We start from the raw sequence: 21,427 nt of genomic DNA, 5'->3' as shown, positions 1-21,427 counted from the left end.
GAGGCCATTTGGGCCGTTGTGCCTGTGCAGACTATTTGAAAGAGCTGTCCAATTTAGTCCCACAACCCTGCAAATGAGTCCTCTTCAAGGACATGTCCACTTGCCTTTTGGAAGTTTCTATGGAGTCTGATTCCACCATCTTATCGGGTAGTGCCAGATCTTAACAATCCTCGATGAAGAATTTTCCCCTCACTTCCCCTATAGTTCTTCTGTCAATTATTTTAAATATATAACCTCTGGTTACCAGAGGAAACAATATCTCCCTACTTGCTCCATGAGAACTCCTAATAATTTTGAAGACTTCTGATAGGTCTCCCCTTAATTTTATCTGGTCTAAGGAGAAGAATCCCAGCTTTCAATCTCTCCACATTACTGGAGTCCCTCATCCCTGGTATCATCCTGGTAAACCTCGTCTGTACCCTCTCCAAGGCCTTGACATCCTTCCTGAAGTGTGGTGCCCAGAATTGTACACAATACTCCAGCTGAGGCCGAACCAGAAATTTGTAAAGGTTTAGCATGACATCTTTGTTTATGTATTCAATGCCCCTATTTACAAAGCTGAGAATCCCATACGCTTTCTTAACTGCTTTATCAACTTTCCCCTCTACCTTCAAAGATTTGTGAATATGCACCGCGCTAGGTCCTTCTGCTCTTGCACCCTCTTTCAAAATAGTGCCATTTAGATTATACTGCCTCTCCATGAAGTTTCTCCCAAAGTGCATCCACACATCCACATTAAATTGCATCTGCCATGTGTCTGCCCATTTCACCATTCTGTCCATGTCCCCCTAAGTCTGCTACCATCCTGTTCACTAGTTATTACATTGCCAAGTTTTATATCATCTGCAAACTTCAAAATTATACTCCGTATACCCAAGTCCAGATCATTTATACATAATAAGAAAAGCATTGGTCCTAATACCAACTCAATGGGGGACCCCACTGCTTATTTTTCTCCAGTCAGGAAAACATCCATTCACCAGTACTCTCTGCTTCCTATCCCGAAACAAATTATGTATCCAAGTTACATCATCCCTTTAATACCTTGTGCTTCAATTTTCTGAAAAAGTCTGTTATAAAATGCCTATTAAACGTCCACCTACTGCACTACCTTCATCAGTCCTCTGTTACTCAATCAGGTTAGTCAGACATGATTTTCCTTTTTAAAAACGGTGCTAGCTGTCCCTTATTAGCCCATACTTCTCTAAGTGAGAATTAATTTTATCCTCGACAATGGTCTCGAGTAATTTCCCCACAACTGATGTTAGACTGATTGGCCTGTAGCTACCAGATTTATTCCCCCCTCTCTTATGAACAGGGGTTGTAGCATTTGCAATTCTCCAGTCCTCTGGTACCACTCCCATATCCAAGGAGGATTGAAAGATTGTGGTCAGAGCTTCTTCTCTCTTCAGCCTAGCTTCTCTCCGCAATCTAGGATGCATCCATCTGGACCAGGTAGCTTGTTAACGTTGAGTGATGCCAACCTATTTAGTACCTGCTTTCTATCTATTTTTATCCCATCCAATATCTCTACTCTTCTCCCTCCCCCCATCACTGCGACATTAACTTAATCCTCTCCTTTTGTGAAGGCAAATGCAAAGTACTCATTCAGTACCTCAGTCATGGAGACAAGAGGATTTCCTTTTTTGACCCTAATTGGCCTCAATATTCCTCTAACTATCCTTTTACATTTATATGCTTATAAAAGATTGTTGCATTCCCTTACGTGTTACCCACTATGTTGCCCTAGAGCTAGATCCAGCACTGCTTCAGTCCTTGGGCTAGAAACATACTAATTAAGAAAATTCTCCTGTACACACATTTTAGGAATTCGTCACCCTCCTTGCTCTTTACTCTTTTTTTTCCTCTATGTATATTAGGGTAATTGAAGTCCCCTACTTTTACTGCTTTGCCTACAGATTTTCTCCTTTATCTTCTCATTTTTTGGGGATCCATATTAAACACTCAGCAATGTAACAGCTCCTTTTCTGTTCCTTAACTCTAACCAAATCGATTCCGTCTTTGAACCCTCCAGTATATCATCCCTCTGTAGAAATTGATCAATACCACCACCCCTCCCTCCCACCCACCTGCTGAATATGTTGTAGCCAAGAATGTTTAGTTGCCATTCCTGCCCATGTTTAAGCCAGGTCTCCATTCATAGCAACTATATCATAATCCTATCTGACAACGTGTGCTTGGAGCTCACCAATCTTATTTGTAATACTCCTTGCATTAATGCACATGCATTCCAATGTCATACTAGTCTGCATTATTTTTTTCATCCATCTCATCCTGCTCATTCTGCACTATTCTTTGTTATGTTGATATTTGTGTCTCCTAGTTTTTTATGCATCTTGTCCCTCCTCTCTGCTGCTGCGTCCTGGTGACCCTTCCTCCTTTCATTAGTGTCCATAATGAAACACTTCTTCCATTTTGCTCCCACGTCCAGCATTGCATTCATCCAAGAAAGATATATTGCAGCTAGATATAGAATAAAACTGCCAGTACTCTGGCCAAACAATGTCACTAATGCTGTTGTTACACTATAATATTTGTCTTAAGTTTACATCATATTTAACTACACTCCTTCTTCAAGAACGCACACAAGCTGGACAATCAAGGAAGGAATGAGAGATTTTGTCTGAGCTCCATTCTAACAGCAAGAGCCAGTTCAACGTCCCTGGCCGCAATTTCGCCACACGCGGTGGGATCGATGCGGCTGGGGTTGGTGGCGTGTGGGAAGCCCGGTCCCGACTCGAGCCTACCCTCTGTCCTGAATCGTCCCATGATTGGGCTTATTAAGCCCGCCCTGCGGGATTCCCAGCCAATTAAGAGGAAGCCAGTCTGATGACTTCATTTGATGATGCATCATCAGGCGGTTTCCTTAAAGGGACCATGCACACATTGCTTTTGACAGTTGTGCTGTCTGTGTTCTGCAGCATTGAGGTGCTTCCAGCACAAGCACACTGCACAGAGGTGCACGGCTGCACCCAGGCTCTCCCACAACGCCCACCAGATGCTTATGGAGGGAGTCACAGTATGTATGGAGATCGTCTTCCCTTCCTGTGGGCGGAAGGGACTTCCCAGGGCACCAACGCAGCCTGGTTGCACATTGCACAGGAGGGCGCAAGCAGAGATGTAGCCAGGAGGACCTGGCTGCAGTGGTGCAATCCCTTCAATGATCTCAATAGATCATGAAATGTTACTGCAAAGCCACACTCAACCTCATCCTGCTGTGCTGCTCATCACATCCCCATCACTCTGCCTTCCCTACTCTACTCCTGCATACCCTTACTCACACCAACTTATCTTGCACCTCCACCCATCTCTCTCTCTCTCTCTCTCTCTCTCTCTCTCTCTCTCTCATCAGTTCCCCATTTCACTTGCCACCCCTCACACTCGCCCGAATCCTTGTCCAATCATACCAACTAACAACACACAAGGGTAGGCACTTGGGTCCTTTAGCCAATGTTTATGTAAAGTTTATGTTGCTGTGTTATCAAACTTTGAAATCTTTATTTTCAGCGCTTTGTGTTCTTGGACAGATTTAGAAGTGGCTTAGTGAGTTGTAGTGAATCGTGAGACATAAAGGTACCCCCTCCCCATATTGGTGATGAGTGTGAAAGGAATGGCTTGGACATTGCAGGAATGCTTTATGGAGCTGGTGTGGGGTGGTGCCAACCTGGCGCATCATGTGACAGCCAGGGTGTACAACGTCAAGTGAAGTAAGTCTGGTCATGGTGAGGCCATCCCTGGCTTCCTGGGCAGCAGTGTGGTTGGCTGCTGATGCCCTGTGTCCTGTGCAGCATCAGTTGATTGCGGAGAAGGTTGGTGTAGCTATTGGTGATGCTGCGTTTAGTGATGTTGGGGCTGATTGTGGTGGGATTCTGAGGACCAAGATGAGATATTTTCAAAGGCACTGATGCTGCTGGAATAGATGGCAGGTGAGTTTGAGATGACAGAAGCGATCTGTCAATGGTGAGAGAGGTTGCTCCAAGGAGGTGACAGTGAATAGAGAGTTCACTGCAAACACTGCCAAACTGCATACAGGTCAAAAGTCTCTTCCAAAACTTGAAGCTACAGCTTCAGCTTCTGACATTGGCAAGCTGTTAAATGGTAGCTTTTATACCACTTCTGTAGCTGTCAACTACCCAAAGTGATGGAGAGTCACTGAGAACTTAGCTGGCATGTTCTTTGAGGGACGGCAAACGCGTCAAAAGGTTGGTAAAATTTTAAGTGCCTGCTTTTAAGCTGCTTGACTATCATTCAACTTATCTTTTAACGATCTTAATTACCTGTCCTGCTGAATGCGATCTGCAAGCTGTACTGACAGGTCAGAACGTATAAGATTATGAGGGGACTTGACGAGGTGGATGCAGAGAGGATGGGGGAGACTAGAATTAGAGGGCATGATCTTAGAATAAGGGGTCGCCCATTTAAAACTGAGATGAGGAGAAATTTCTTCTGAGGGTTGTAAATCTGCGGAATTCGCTGCCTCAGAGAGCTGTGGAAGCTGGGACATTGACTATTTCTGTCTTAAATTTATTCAGTTTCTTAAATGATAAGGGGATAAGGGATTATGGGGAGCGGGCGGGGAAGTGGCGCTGAGTCCATGATCAGATCAGTCATGATATTGAATGGCGGAGCAGGCTCGAGGGGCTTTATGGCCTACTCCTGTTCCTATTTTTTATGTTCTTATGTAAACTCACATGGAGGCAGGTTTGGAGCAGAATCCTGACCCGCTGTCAATCAGGACCATTTTGACAGCGGGCCTGCCTCCAAACTTGCACTCGCAGGGCTGGGAAGATTCCGGTCCCTGTGTGTATCATCACATTCATGATGTGCCTTGAAGTTGTTTCGTAACTGCCAAGCTGTACAAGTCCATCACCCCCTCAAGCCTTGTGCCATATATTAGATGTCAAGTTTTCACACTACAGACTCTGCTCTGTTTTGCTTTCTGCAATTCCGCAGTGCCTACTTGCCTATCTGAGTCTTGAAGGAAATGGGTGCTCCTTAATTAGAAGTATCTGACTTGTGCTGGACAAGTAAGTGTAAAAGTGACAATAACCTCGAGAGCTTTCATTACTAAACTAACGTGAAAACTTTCCATTTTTCACATAAGCCTCTCTGAAATTGTGAATTTAATGTCAGCAGTGAGCAGTTGTGTATTTTGAAGCTTTGCCCCTAGGAATTCTTTTGATCATTCACCCAGCAGAGAGATGAGACTTTTATCACATTAGCCTGGGCTGGATTCTAACTTGGGTTCGAAGGTGAACAGTGAGCTTTTTGCTATTGTGGCATGTTGCTTCCCCACCTCTAACATGCACTACTTTTAGTTGTACTATTTAAGATTTTGAAGAACATTCAAATCATAACCAACTGAGCATTACGTATTATATAAGAGCTTATTTTGCTTTTTGTATATTTGAAGTATTTGATATTCAACTTGGTAGATAATTTCTGTGGAAGAATATTCAAACATTATGCATGTGTATCTTGTTGAAAGAATGAATGATGTATTAAGCCTTTGTTAAGGATTGGGGATGATGTATTTAATTTAGCATCTGAGCAGCTTTATTTGATACAATAGTTTTAACAGATTGCAAAAGGCCAAACATGTTTATCAATGTTACTGAAATCCAAGAAAATTACAGCAGCTTCTTTTTTGATGGAGTTTTCTGCCATGCATAATGGTACGCAATGGAAATAGCCTGCTTTTTACTGTAAATTGTAGTTGGTATTAATGTCTATTTCCCAGTGGAATACAAGAAAGAAACTGGTAACTGGAATGCATTCAGAATATTTTCCAGCAAGTTGCAGTTTATTAAAAAAATCAATGAAACTAAGCACGATCAGACCAGTATTGATTTCAAACAAGAGAAAATGACACTTGTGCAGCCAAAGGGCTAATTGTTCCTTCTCTTTTGCCTTCATTATGATAGAAAATATCACCTTGGGTTGGATTGCGCAAGATCAACATCTCCTACTGGGGCTGGGAAGATATGTCACCTTTTACAAACACTACTCTGCAGTGGCTTCCTGGTGAACCCAACGACTCTGGCTTCTGTGCGTACCTAGTAAGAGCTGAAGTTGCTGGATTGAAGGCTTATGCTTGCACTGAAATGGCAGATGGCCTGGTCTGTGAAAAACCAGTTGGTAAGTTTTTATTTACCTCAATACACAAATGTTCACAGTTAAGTTATTTTTATATTGTTAACGTAAGTTTTCAAGCGACGCTAGAAAAATAAACAGTAAATGGGGTACCCGATACATGTGCCATTTCTTTCAGGCTGTGAAACCATAAGGGGCAAGATTTCTACAGTTTGCTATTGATGGCAAAGTTATAAACGACTGCATAAAGAACCTATATGTGACTTTGCTATTAATAACAATGAAAATCTTCCTCCTAGATTATTCATACTTGTACTTGTGTTGTGTTTGTGATGAATTGTATCTAAATGATTTATACACTGAATTTTCTATACCGTATAAATGGGCCCAAGTTTGCCCAGGAGTTGCTCTGTTATTTTTTGGAACAATTAGATTTTTTTTGAGTATCTTAAAAATCGCAATTCTGCCCATTTAATTTGCTCCAGTGTAAGTTAGTTAGTTTTTTTTAGTTTTTTTTTCAAAAGGTGGCGTTACCAGCTACTTGCGCCTGTTTTGGCCATTTAAGCAAGTTTAGACAGCTAAAAGTTACTCCAAACGAACTTAGGCCAGCGTATGTGACCACTTGTGTCCGCACAGAAAAACCTTGTGGTGAGCTAAGAAATCAGCGCAAGTAGCCAGAGATAGAGGAGGGGTGGTGAGGGAAGTGAGAGGACCTTGCAAAGCACTAAACACCTTCACAACAACTAATACAGATCTTGTACTGTATCTTTTACATAATTTACACATTCCACGATAGAAAGCTTCATAAAATATGCACTTTTTAATATCATTTATATCAGAAATTAAATTTGGATGGTGCTGACTGCCTTTCTTACTGCTCTTATCAGCAGACAGTCTAGGGACAACTCTTCAAATTCGAGCAGCTTGTTCTTTTCCTAAATCATTTAAAGAAACTCTCCTCTTTTCCCCCCTGCCCAATCAAAACTCTTCCTCCCCTCCCCCCGCCCCGATCAAAAGTCTCCCCGCACCAACCTGTTTCTTGTAGCCCTCAGAGTAGTTTGAGTCTTGAATTTTTTAAAATCATCACGTGTGAATTTAGGTAGTTAGGTTTAGGGAGCTATTTTACTGAGGAAGGTTTCACAGCCAATTTTTTCCTCGTCCAACATCCCCAAATGTGAACACTTTTCCAGCAGGGGTGGAGGTCGGGACTCGGGAGCTGGAGAAGCATCGGGGCTGAAGGAGCATCAGGGGAGGGGTGGTTGGGACTTGGGACTTGGGGGCCAGAGGAGCATCTGGAGGGAGGAGCAGGGGTTGGGACTCAGGAGCCAGAGGAGCATCGGGACTGGAGGGGGGAGGCCGGGAAGGCGATTGCAGGCCAGAGGGGAGGCCCAGAGGTCTCGTGGGTGGAATTGGAGGTCAGGGGATGATTGGATGCCTCAGGATGTCCGATCGTGGAGCATGGTTGAGGCAGCGGCCGGCCTGTGTGGCAGGCCACTCGGCCCGGGATAGGGGCAACGAACATCAGGTTGTCCCTTCAGCCAGGGACAGGGGCGACAAGCAGCGGGACGCGCTGGGAGGGCAAGGAGCTACTGCGCGTGCGCACAGCTGCCGGCACTGTTTTCGGCGCAGGGCTGTAGCTCCGCCCCCCCCCCCCCCCCCCCCACTGTGATTGCCGGGCCATGCCAAGCCCGAGGACGTTCCACGGAACGGGGAGAATAAGGAGCTACATTTTCGGTGCCATTTTAGGAGCAGAAAGTCAGCGCACCTCGAGCAAGTGCGCCAGAAAAAGGGGTTTGGGCCCATCAAGTGGCAAATGCAGCAGTCATGCTGCATCTGCATTGCCCCACACAAATGAGCATTAGACCAGTTAATCTACTTATGTATTGGCCAGAAATTGCTTGTTTCGGATATCACTAGAGCAGAACTTGAAGATGTAAAAGGGGAAAAAATACATACAAAATATTGTGCTGCTACTCTATTCTTGGCTAGCAGTTTTAAAGCACGGAACAAAATCAAAGAAGCATCATGAAATATCAGAAATTTATAAACTGTCTCGGGTCCCATTCCTGTGCCATCCCATCTTCTCTTTAAACACCAATTCTGAGGAACTCGTGGATTTCATAGTTTCAGAGATCAAGGCTATCTGCTTGCTAGCCTCAACCACCTCCCCCCACATCCTTGCCCTGACCTCTTGGCATTCTACAGCTTCTCCCTTTCACCCCCACACCCACACCCACACCCACACCAGGCCCTCATGAAGTTGACCGTCTTGAGATCCATCCCTTGTGCCCTTACCTGCCTCCTGACACAACTCCATCTCACATAACTATACCTACTCAGCCCAATGCACACTCCCATCCTCAGTGACTCCCTCTCTTCACAAAGTTTAACTTTTTTCCTCTGTTCCATCTTCAACTTACCCTCTCTTCCTAAAGCCCTCTATTGTGTTGTTACTGTTGTGTATGGAGAAGGAGTCAGACTGAAGATTGTGAGCTCAAAGTAAAGTGTGACCGTAGTCTTTTATTGCAGGTCTCCAGAGTGCCTCTCCAACCTGTGAAGCGTCCTTAAATACCTGTGCTCCCAAGGGATTATTGGATCCCTTGGGACTCCAGGGTATGAGCCCTCTGGTGGCGGTACAGAGTAAATACAAGTTTACATATATAACAACACCCCCCGCCCCCCCCCCCCCCGGCCCAAAATCAATAGTGTAACTGTTTACAATGTGAGTCGATCTGGGGCCCTTCTTGCCCTGGTTGATCGTCTCGGTGTGAAAGCTGGTGGTGTTGAATCATTTGTTGGGCCCTCGCTGGGCTGTTGTGCATCTGGCCTTGCTGGGCTGCCTGGTGTGTTGGGCCCTGCTGGGCTGCTATGGATGATGGGTTCTGCTTTGTGGTCAACCGTGGTGCTCGTTGCCACTGGTGTGTATGTTGGGGGATCAAAAAAGGTAGGGTCCAAGTTGGGTTCCTCCAGATAGTCTGTGAATCTGAGTTTGATTTGGTCCAAGTGTTTCCGGTGAATGAGTCCACTTAAATGTTTGACCCGCACACCCTGCTCCTCTCTTTGACCACGACAGTGCCGGGAAGTCATTTGGGACCTTGTCCATAATTTAATACAAATACAGGATCATTGATTTCAATCTCGCGTGACATTTACGGTATCATGGTATGCACTTTGTTGAAGCCGCCTGTTCTCTACCTGTTCATGTAGATCAGGGTAAATTAACGAGAGCCTTGTCTTAAGTGCTCTTTTCATGAGTTCAGCAGGTGGGATCCCAGTGAGTCAGTGGGGGGGTCTCGTGCGGTAGCTAAGCAGGACTCGGGATAGGTGAGTCTTCAGTTACCCTCTTCAAGCCTTGCTTGATGGTTTGCACTGCTCTCTCTGCCTGACCATTGAACGCTGGTTTAAATGGGGCAGTTGTGACATGTTTGATCCCATTACGGGTCATGAATTCTTTGAACTCAGCACTGGTAAAACATGGCCCGTTGTCACTCACCAGGACATCGGGTAAGCCGTGAATGGCAAACATGGTCCGCAGACTTTCAGCAGTGGCAGCGGACGTGCTTGCCGACATTATCTCACATTCAATCCACTTGGAGTACGTGTCTACAACCACAAGGAACATTTTGCCCAAGAACGGGCCTGCATAGTCGACGTGTACCCCAGACCACGGTTTGGAGGGCCAAGACCATAAACTTAGCGGCGCCTCCCTGGGTACATTGCTTAACTGCGAGCATGTATTACATCTGTGAACGCAGGACTCTCAGTCTGCATCGATACCGGGCCACCACTCATGGGATCTGGCTATCGCTTTCATCATTACGATGCCTGGATGAGTACTGTGGAGGTCATTGATGAAGGTGTCTCTGCCCCTCTTGGGGACCACTACTTGATTGTCCCACAGAAGGCCGTCTGCCTGTATAGACATTTCATTTTTGCGCCGCTGGAATGGCTTTATCTCTTCCTGCATTTCCACTGGGACACTGGACCAGCTCCCGTGAAGCACACAGCTTTTGACAAGAGATAATAAGGGGTCCTGGCTTGTCCAGGTTTTGATCTGCTGGGCAGTGACGGGTGATTGCTCACTCTCAAATGCTTCCATATAACCATGGCTAGATCTGCGGGCTGCGCCATTTCCACCCCCGTGGTGGGCAGTGGCAGCCTACTCAGAGCATCGGCGCAGTTTTCTGTGCCTGGCCTATTGCGGATGGCATAGTTGTATGCAGACAATGTGAGCGCCCATCTCTGGATGCGGGCCGATGCGTTGGTATTTATCCCTTTACTCGCGGAGAACAGGGATATAAGTGGCTTATGGTCCGTTTCCAATTCGAATTTTAGCCCAAACAGGTATTGAAGCATTTTTTTTTTACCCGCACGCTAATGCTTCTTTCTCAATCATGCTATAGGCTCTCTCAGCCTTAGACAGACTCCTGGATGCATAAGCAACCAGTTGCAGTTTCCTGAAATCATTAACTTGTTGCAATACACATGTGACGATGGATCACATGCTAGTACCAAACGCTTACATGGATCATACAATACAAGCAATTTGTTTGAGCATAACAATTTTCTCGCTTTTACAAAGGCATTTTCTTGGCTTTTACCCCAAACCCATTCGTCCCCTTTTCGTAGTAAGACATGCAGTGGTTCTAACAGTGTGCTGAGACCCGGTAAGAAGTTACCAAAGTATTTCAGGAGTCCCAGAAACGACCGCAGCTCCGTCACATTCTGTGGCCTCAGTGCATTCTCGATTGCCTCCGTCTTCGCGTTGGTGGGCCTGATGCTGTCCGCCGCAATCCTCCTTCGCAGGAACTCCACTTCAGGTACCAGGAAAATGCACTTTGAGCGTTTTAACCTGAGCCCCACATGGTTGAGTCGACTAAGAACCTCCTCCAGGTTCTGCAGATGCTCGACTGGGTTCCGACCTGTGACCAAGATGTCGTCCTGTAAGACCACCGTGTGCGGGACCGACTTAAGTAAACTTTCCATGTTTCTCTGGAATATCACCGCCACCGATTGGATTCCAAACGGGTATCTGTTATAAACAAAAGACCTTTGTGCGTGTTGAGGGCCTTCGATGATTCCTCCAGTTCCTGCATCATCTAGGCTGAAGTCAGATCCAGCTTCGTGATCGTCTTTCCCCCCGCCAGCGTTGCAAAGAAGTCGTCGGCCTTTGGTAGTGGGTATTGGTCCTGCAGGGAGAAACGATTGATAGTTACTTTGTAACCGCCACAGATTCTGACGGTGTCGTCTCCCTTGAGGACTGGGACGATAGGACTGGCCCACTCGTTGAACTCGATCAGGGAAATTAGCTCGGTCTAGCCGGTCTAGCTCGATCTGTACCTTTTCTTTCATCATGTACGGTACTGCTCTTGCCTTGTGATGGATGGGTCGCGCCCCCGGAATTAGGTGGATCTGCACTTTTGCTCCTTGGAATTTCCCGATGCCTGGTTCGAACAGCGAAGGAAGTTTGTTTCGGACCTGGGCACATGAAGTGTCGTCAGCGGGCGATAACGCTCGAACGTCGTCCCAGTTCCAGCGTTTCTTTCCCAGCCAGCTCCTGTCGAGCAACGTGGGACCATCGCCCGTTATTACTCAGAGTGGTAGCTTGTGCACCGCTCCATTGTAGGAGACCTTTACAGTAGCACTGCCAATGACAGAAATCAGTTCTTTTCTGTAAGTTCATTGTTTCGTGCGAACTGGAGTTAAGACCTTGAGGCCTTGTTGCATCACAATCTTTAGAAAGTCTTTTTGTCCATGATGGACTGGCTCGCGCCCGTGTCCAGTTCCATTGACACCGGGAGTCCATTTAGTTCAACATTCAGCATTATCAGGGGACAATTTGTGGTGAATGTGTGCACCCCATGTACCTCTGCCTCCTCGATCTGAGGCTCTGGTTTGTCGTGATCCTCCGTGGATCTGTCCTCCTCTGCAACATGGTTTTGCAGATTTAACAGACTTTGCAGCTTGCCTGCACACTCGGAGGTGTCCCATTGTTCCATAGCCCTTACAAACGTACCCTTTGAATCGACATGAATGGAAACTATGATCACCCCCGCAGCGCCAACAAGGTGTTAATGGCCTTGCATTCATCACCCTTGATGGTGGACTCTGAGACATCTGTGGATGTGCAGCTGCAGGTATGTGTGACCTGCCCTGTATGTTACGATTTGAAAACAACATCACTCTGTTCACAGTACTTGTAGCAGCACTTGAGTGCTGAGAGATTTGCTTCATATTGTCACTGGTGGCAATGAACGCCTGGGCTATCACTATGGCCTTACTCAAGGTTGGGGTTTCTACAGTCAAAAGTTTGCAAAGTATGGTTTCGTGGCCAATGCCAAGTACGAAAAAGTCTCTGAGCATGTGCTCCAAATGTCCTTCAAATTTGCAAGGCGTCTTAGCTCGGCGACATAACTCACCACTTCTTGGCCTTCAGACCTTTTGTAGGTGTAGAACCGGTATCTCGCCATCAGAACGCTTTCCTTCGGGTTCAAATGCTCTCGGACCAGTGTGCACAAATCGTCGGACGATTTCTCCATGGTTTCGCTGGAGTGAGCAGATTCTTCATGAGCTCATATGTTGGTGCCTCACAGACGGTGAGGAGGATCGCCCTTCGTTTGGCAGCGCTCTCTTCCCCATCTAGCTCGTTGGCCACGAAGTATTGGTCGAGTCGCTCCACAAAAGTTTCCCAATCATCTCCCTCTGAGAATTTCTCCAGGGTGCCCACTGTTCTCTGCATCTTTGGGTTCGCTATCTGTATCACGTCACCAGTTGTTGTGTATGGAGAAAGAGTGAGACTGAACACTGTGTGCTCAAAATAAAGTGTGACCGTAGTCTTTTATTGCAACCTGTGAAGCCTCCTTAATACCTGTGGTCCCAAGAGATTATGGGATCCCTTGAGACTCTAAGGGATGAGCCCTCTGGTGGCTGTACAGAGTAAATACAAGTTTACATATATAACTTACGATCCAACTCCATAACCCCTTCTTCCATAACTCCATCTTTGCATCCTGTCAATCCTGCTTCTGTTTTGTCTGCTGCACCAAGACCGCCATCATTAAAGTTATCAGTGACATCCTATGTGACTGCAACCACATTGCACTATCCCTTCACATCCTCCTTGATCCTTCTTTGGCATTTGACAAAATTGACCACTCTCTGAATCTCTACCATATCTCCTCTGCAGCCGACATCCATTACGCCAGCCTAGCTTGCGTTCACTTCCACCCAGGTACTCCTATCTTGACAATATTATTCATAGGCATGGGTTTAGCTATGCCATGATTCGATTAACCTAATTGATTCGGGGTCCAGAAGAGGCGAGGGCCCAGGGGCAGCACGGGCCAGCCCCCACACTGCAATATGTGTGCGTACGAGGTCCGTGCTGCAATGCTGGTCTCCAGTCGTCTTGGTTAATCCTTGCCACTGGACCAAGACCTAGCTCTGTCAAGCCCGTGTGGTGGCTGGTGTGCAACGGCCACCACACATTAAAAAAATACACGCACAGGCACCTTCCACCCTTCAAGCTGTAGTTCGGGATCTGGAATATTAGGTCCTTCATTGAAACACCTGTGAACTCATCCTTTTTCGGCGTGGAAGCAAGTCATCCTCATTTCGAGGGACTGCCTTTGATGATGATGATGTATATAGATGACCCCCTGCTTTATATCTCTGTCACCACATCTGTCTTTTTTTCTTACATCTGTCCTCAGCAAGAATTTCCTTCAACTTAATCTCCAAGAGCAAAGCCACCCTTATTGGCTCTCACCCAAAACTCTCAGCTCTGCACCTGACTCCCTCTCTCTCTCTCTCTAGCAAATACAGGCAGTGATCTACCTTGATGACCTGTTTGATTCTGAGCTGAGATGCTGCTTGGCTGGTTACTCCCCAACCCTGTACTCCCCCAGCCCTCTTGCCCGGAACCTGTATCACTCTGCAGCCATCACTCTGTTTTCACCTCCAAAACATAGCCCACCGCTCACCCATCTCCGTCCCACTACTGCTGATGTGTGTGTCCACACCATTGTCAAGTCCAGACTCGTTTATTCTAGTGCATTCCCTGCTAGCCTCTAGAATTGTGCTGTTAACAAATTGTAACTGATCCAAAACTCATTACCCACGTCCTATCTCACACTGTCTGATTACCTCAACACTCACTGGCTTACCCATTCCCCAATGCATTTATTTCAAAATTCTTGCCTCATTTACAATCTCTCAAAAGCCTCCTTACTACTTCTCTTAGGCGGTCCCTCGAATCGAGGATGACTTGCTTCTTATCCCTACAATATCATTCAGTCATATATTCCTCTCAGGCCTCTGATCTCTTGATTCTCTGACCTCCTTAGTATTTTTGTTTCCCTTCACTCTAGCTTCAGCTGCAGAGAACCCCAGCTTTTTCAACCTGGCATTCTGGAACATTCTCCATAAGCCTCTGCTTTCCGAGCTGTATCCCTTCTTCAAAAGCTCCTCCAAACCTACTTCTTTGATCTTCCTTAGTTACCACCCTAATCGATTTTCCATTTCTTTTGGTCTCCAGTGTCCTGCTTTTGTGAAGTACTTGGGGTGTTTTAATGTGTTAACGATGTCTTATAAGCATAGAACTGATGTAGAATTTTGTGCTATTTAAGATGATAACACTGAATTAGGGTTAGTTTTGAAGAAATTGCATGATTGCTTTTACTACGTAATAGTTTAATATTTCCTTATCCAAATCAAAAACTGACAAATTAGAACTTCTTCAGAATTTGATCTGACAATTTGCCACTTACTAATTGTTTTTAGTTTTCTTCACAAGTACTTGGTATAAAAGATAAATTGAAATCATCATCATGGGCGGTCCCTCGTATTGAGGATGACTTGCTTCCACTCCAAAAAGGGATGAGTTCTTGTAATAAAGGGTTATGGGGAGCGGACAGGGAAGTGGAACTGAGTCCATGATCAAATCAGCCATGATATTAAATGGTGGAGCAGGCTCGAGGGATTAAATGGCCTATTCCTGCTCCTATTTCTTGTGTTCTTGTGAAAGACCTAATATTCCAGGTCCCGAACTACATGTTGAAGGGTGGAAGATGCCTGTGCGTGGATTTTTTTTAAGGTGGGGTGGCCGTTGCACACCAGCCACCACACGAGCTTGACAGAGCTCGGTCTTGGTCCAGTGGCAAGGATTAACCAAGACGTCTGGAGACCAGCTCCGCTGCACAGACCTAGTACGCACACATATCGCAGTGTGGGCTGGCCTGTGCTGCCCCTGGGCCCTCGCCTTTTCTAGGCCCCGAACTCTTACCTTTCCTGTGCCCCAATCACGTCGCTCCTTCGCCCCGACTTCGCTGCTCCTTCGCCCCAACCTTGCTGCTTCTGTACCTGCCCGAACTCCAATCAGCGACCTTGGTGACGTCCAATCCAGTCGCCCTCCTGAACCGACTCGCGCTGTGCCTTGAAGTGGTATGCTTCACGCTGCTCCTTTGAAGGCCCCGACCTGCTGATGGTCCTTGCAGGTCGGCCTAAGAATGTTGTGCTTCCAATAGTGTATTGAACCAACATTTAAATCTACATTTTGTACTCTAGAGGGCAGACTTGCACTTGAATTCAAGAATCATGAAACATTAAAAAAAATTGTTTTCTGCTTTTTCACTTGGTAAAAGTACCGTTCCTTCCCTAAATCTATTCTGATTTAGTAATACACTGACTACCTCTTGTAAAGGAAGAATTTTAATAATTAAGAAGGAAAAAATGTAAGTATTTAATGCATTCAACAAGAATGAGAAGATTTGCATTAAAATAGTATCTAAAACGCAAGTTTATTTTTTGTCCATTTTTCCATTGAATTTAATTAGTGATTACTTTGTGTAGCAGTGTACATAAGAACATAAGAAATAGGAGCAGGCGCAGGCCATTTGGCCCTTTGAGCCTACTCCGCCATTCAATAAGCTTTCTGAGGTCGAGAATTCCAAAGATTTACAACCCTTTGAGAGAAGAAATTCCTCCTCATTTCTGTTTTTAAATGGGCGATCCCTTATTCTGAAACTATGCCCCCTAGTTCTAGATTCTCCTGCGAGGGGAAACATCTCTGCATCTACCCTGTCAAGCCTCCGCAGAATCGTATGTTTCAATCAGATCACCTCTCATTCTTCTAAACACTAATGAGTATAGGCCCAACCTGCTCAACCTTTCTTCATAAGACAACTCCTTCATCTCAGGAATCAGCCTCGTGAACCTTCTCTGAACTGCCTCCAATGCAAGTATATCTCTCCTTAAATAAGGGAGACCAAAACTGTACATGCTATTCCAGGTTTGGACTCACCAACACCCTGTACAGTTGTAGCAGGACTTCCCTACTTTTATACTCCATCCGCCTTGCAATAAAGGCCAACTTTCACTTTGCCTTCCTAATTACTTGCTGTACCTGCATGCTAACTTTTTGTGTTTCATGTGCAAGGACTCTCAGATCCCTCTATACCACAGCATTTTGTAATCTCGCCCCATTTAAATAATAATTTGCTTTTTTATTTTTCCTACCAAAGTGGATAACCTCACATTTTCCCACATTATACTCCAGCTGTCAAATTTTGCCCACTCACTTAGCCTAACCTACCTTGCGTCCTCCTCACACCTAACCTACCTATCTTTGTATCATCAGCAAACTTGGCTACATTACACTTGGTCCCTTTATCCAAGTCATTAATATAGATTGTAAATAGTTGAGGCCCTAGCACTGATCCCTGTGGCACCCCACTAGTTACAGGTTGACAACCAGAAAATGGCCCATTTATCTCAACTCTCTGTTTTTTGTTATTTAGCCAATCCTCTATCCATGCTAATATAATACCCCCACCCCAGTGAGCTCTTATCCTGTGCAGTAACCTTTTATGTGGCACCTTATCGATTGCCTTCTGGAAATCAAAATACACGACATCTACTGGTTCCCCTTTATCCATCCTGCTAGTCACATCCTCAAAGAACTCCAGCAAATTTGTCAAACATGATTTCCCTTTCATAAAACCATGCTGACTCTGCTTGACTGTATTATGATTTTCTAAATGCCCTGCTAGTACTTCCTTAATAATGGACTCCAGCATTTTCCCAATGACACATGTTAGGCTAACTGGTCTATAGTTTCCTAATTTCTGTCTCCCTCCTTTCTTAAATTGGGGCATTCCATTTGTGGTTTTCAAATCCGCTGGTACCTCTCCAGAATCCAGGGAATTTTGGTAGATTACAACCAAAGCATCCATTATCTCTGCAGCCACTTCTTTTAAGACCCTAGGATGCAGGCCATTAGATCCAGAGGACTTGTCCACCTTTAGTCCCATTAGTTTGCTTAATACATTTTCTCCTTTCAATAGCCCCATGATTATAAATTATTGGGATGCATTTAGTGTCTTCTACTATGAAGACAATACAAAATATTTGTTCAAAGTCTCTGCCATTTCCCTGTTCCCATGATTAATTCCCCAGTCTCATCCTCTAAGGGACCAACATTTACTTTAGCTACTCTCTTCCTTTTTATATACCTATAGAAGCTCCTTTTGTCTTTTTTTAAATATTTCTTTGCCAGTTGACTCTTATAAACTCTCTCCTATCAATTATTTTGTTAATCGTCCTTTGCTGGTTTCTAAAAATTTCCCAATCCTCTGGCCTTCCAATATTCTTCGCAACATTGTATGACTTTGTTTTCAATTTGATACTAATTTACTTCCTTAGTTAGCCACGGATGGTTCATCCTTCTCTTAGTCTGTCTCAGTGCAAGATATCTTTGCTGAGAGTTATGAAATATCTCCTTAAATGTTTGCCACTGCTCATCTACCGTCTTACCCTTTAATCTATTTTCCCAGTCCATTTTATCCAACTCTGCCTTCATACCTTTGTAATTGTATATTGTGTGTACCCTGAGAAGTGATATTGGCTGCCATATCTGGCAATATTTTCCTTATCTCAACTCTAGGAATGCAACAATCAATCCATATGCTATTGCTGCTGAATAGAGGGATCTTTTTAGAACACAAGAAAAGTCACGAACGACAAAAGCCCATTTTATCCATTCAAGCCCATTAATGCTCCCAAAAGGCATCCAGTTGAATTTTGAATAACCCCAATGTATTGGCCTCTATGAAAGCAATAACGAATTAAGTACAATTCTGAAACACTAAAAATTTGATAAATAGGATACTGCATTTTTAGAGTAAGGGACAGGCAAGAATATTTATACTAGTGAACTATCCCAAATATTTATTTCACTGATAAAAATATTTATATCACTTCAGACTATTTTCTGTGCATAGTATTAAGAAAAGTAGCATATCAAATTCTATGAGTATGTGGTAAGTGAAAATAGCATTGAAGTTGCCTATATTACCCAATGGCGACTATACTTCAAAAGTACTTCATTAGCTGTGAGGTGCTTTGGGATGTCCTAGGGTTGTGAAAGATGCTATATAAAGCAAGTTATTTATTTTTTAGTTTCCTCAAAATACTGAACTGTATATGTATATATCCATCTACTGATGTAATAATTGGTGCATCTTTATGCGATACCAATCTGTCACACTTCAGGCAACACAGGCATTCTGTCACACGAAAGTCCAGGCACATTTAAGCAAATTTATTCTCAGCAAATTTTTAGCAGCTGATTATAGACAATTTTTTTCAAAATAGAAGAGAAATGCAGTAATTGAAATGTATCATCATAGGCAATCCCTTGAAATTGAGGAAGACTTGCTTCTACTTTAAAAGTGAGTTCTCAGGTGGCTGCACAGTCCAAAACGGGAATTACAGTCTCTGTCACAGGTGGAGCAGACAGTGGTTGAAGAAAAGGGTGGGTGGGGGGGCCTGGCTTTCCACCACATCTCCCAAACTTCAGGTCATTGCATTATTTGCCAAAGCCTATGATTTCATCAGTTTCCTTTTTTTAAAAAGCAGCCAGCAACATGAAGGAGCCCTCCACTTCAATCATGTGACCAGGTACTACAGATTGCAGGGCTTTATTGACTGCACTCATGGACATATAGGCCTTTACGCCCAAAACCACTTCTTTCAGGAAGGGACAAGGGCACCACTTCATGAATGTGGACCTGGTCTGCAACCAAAGGAACCAAATTATTCTCATGAAGTCCTGTTACTCTAGCAGCTGCCACAATTTCTAAAGAGGTGCACGGAGCCACTGCTATTTAAAACACCACAAAGATTTGCACTGCAGGGGGGGTCAAGGATATGCACTGCTTTTGTGAAACTCTGATCATAGAAGAGGTACAGTGCAGCACATGCTTACACCAGGGTCTTTGTCGGCTACAAATCAGATACATGGTCATCATAGGGAATTATGGTCTCTGTTACAGGTGGGACAGAGAGTGGTTGAAGGAAAGGGTGGGTGGGGAGTCTGGTTTGCCGCACACTCCTTCCGCTGTCTGCGCTTGTTTTCTGCATGCTCTCGGCGTCGAGACTCGAGGTGCTCAGTGCCCTCCTGGATGCTCTTCCTCCACTTAGGGCAGTCTTGGGCTAGGGACTCCCATGTGTCGGTGGGGATGTTGCACTTTATCAAGGAGGCTTTGAGGGTGTCTTGAAACATTTCCTCTGCCCACCTGGGGTTCACTTTCCATGTAGGAGTTCCGAGTAGAGCACTTACTTTGGGAGTCTCATGTCGGGCATGCGGACAATGTGGCCCGCCCAACAGAGCTGGCTGAGTGTGGTCAGTGCTTCAATGCTAGGGATGTTGGTCTGATCGAGAACACTGACATTGGTGCATCTATCCTCCCAGTAGATTTGCAGGATCTTGTAGAGGCAGCGCTGGTGGTACTTCTCCAGCGCTTTGAAACTGACCCACCAACTAAAGTACTCCTCAGCAATCATGATGTCTGTAACATAACTTTACCAATCGCAATTTTTATTTAAAAAAAAGAATGTTTTTTTAAAGAAACATGCATGAAAGAAACGCAGACGTTTTATCCTGAGTTCTAATGAGAGCACAATCTTAAAAAGTTAGGTGCTTCCCAGCTGCAGACTGAAACTGATGAACAAACTCTAATTTTGAATTTCCTTTATCAAATTTTTAAAAATCTCTTTAGCCTGTCTTTTATTTAATAGTTTTACTTTATGGCTTAAAGGGAGACAGTTGCATCTTAGCTGAATAATACAACCGTCTTTTCATATTTCATACATATGAAAGAGCAATGAATCAACGTTCTAACTATGAGCAGTGAGGACAATTTACATCAAAGAAAAACGTACATTTTATGTAGTACCTTTCAGATCCTCAGGACATCCCAGAGCACTTCACACCCAATTAATTACATTTGAAGCGTAGTTGCTGTTGTTTTGTAGGCAAACACTGCAGCGATTACATGCACAGCAAGATCCTACAAACAACAATGAGAAGAGAAACGACCAGCTAATCTACTTTTAATGGTGCTGGCTGAGTAATAAATGTTGTCCAGAACATTGAGAATTCCCCAATTCTTCTTTGAATAGTGTGATGGGATGTTTTGTGTCCACCTGAGCTGGCAAACGGGGCTTTGGTTTAATGTCTCCTCCAGAAGACAGCACCTCCGACAATGCAGTAGAGTGAAACCTGTACAGAGGAGGCACTGCCAAAAAAACAGACACTTATTAACCGTCACAAATACTTTGCATTGCATCAGATACAAGCTGTTCCTAGAAGCCATGGATACTCTCAAATTTCAAACTGTGGACAGCCTTCAATGTTTAAGTTCGTTTACAACTTAAAACACTGGACACGCAGGTCAACCCAAGACGACAACGGGTGAAAGAAATGTCTTTTGTGGAATGGGGAGCTCTTGACCCAGCATCCGTAGCGGCAGAAAAATCTATCTATCTCGGGGATTGAATGCTTGCACGGCTCTATCCCAGAGCAGTTTCTCTCTTGTAGCTGCTGGGTAAAGAGCTTTCCATTCGACTAAAAGCCGGGAGCTGCACCGGGCAACATGACATCTCACTCCACCTGTATGTCAGGTACTGATGATCTGTTAACCTCTCAATACCTTCTCTTTCCCCCCCACCCCCAATACATCAAACATTAGCAGCTGAAACACACAGAGGGAGGGGTTCCAGGACAAGGGTCTGCAGGACATTAATCCCCCTGCCAATTTGGTAGGATATCTCAGGCACTCCAGCTCTACAGCAGCATGGTAGCAGATCCCATGCTCACGACATCCCTACCTCAATGGAAAAGCACCATGGGATGGCAATGAACTGGGAAACCCTACAAACAGAAAATGAACTGAACTCTCATCCCGCTGACAGGGCTCAGAATTAGACAGGATCCCAAGTGAGGGTGAAAAATAGATGATAGAAGATACAGCCA

General features: G+C 44.7%; 1 protein-coding gene across 2 annotated transcripts in view; it reads left to right on the top strand.

Moving 5' to 3' along the window:
• Positions 1-21,427, top strand: part of atrnl1b (attractin-like 1b) — a 1,062,984-nt gene that overhangs the window by 250,033 nt on the left and 791,524 nt on the right. For both annotated transcript variants that reach the window (XM_070876576.1, XM_070876575.1), the window contains exon 16: positions 5,946-6,159. In XM_070876576.1, the coding sequence (XP_070732677.1) occupies positions 5,946-6,159 (214 nt within the window). The remainder of the gene's footprint in view (positions 1-5,945; positions 6,160-21,427) is intronic.

This window comes from Pristiophorus japonicus, chromosome 3 (assembly GCF_044704955.1).
Source record: "Pristiophorus japonicus isolate sPriJap1 chromosome 3, sPriJap1.hap1, whole genome shotgun sequence".
Classification (NCBI taxonomy): Eukaryota; Metazoa; Chordata; class Chondrichthyes; family Pristiophoridae; genus Pristiophorus; species Pristiophorus japonicus.
Note: the sequence above shows the minus strand (reverse complement) of the source record. Positions and strands in the feature narration are given on the sequence as shown.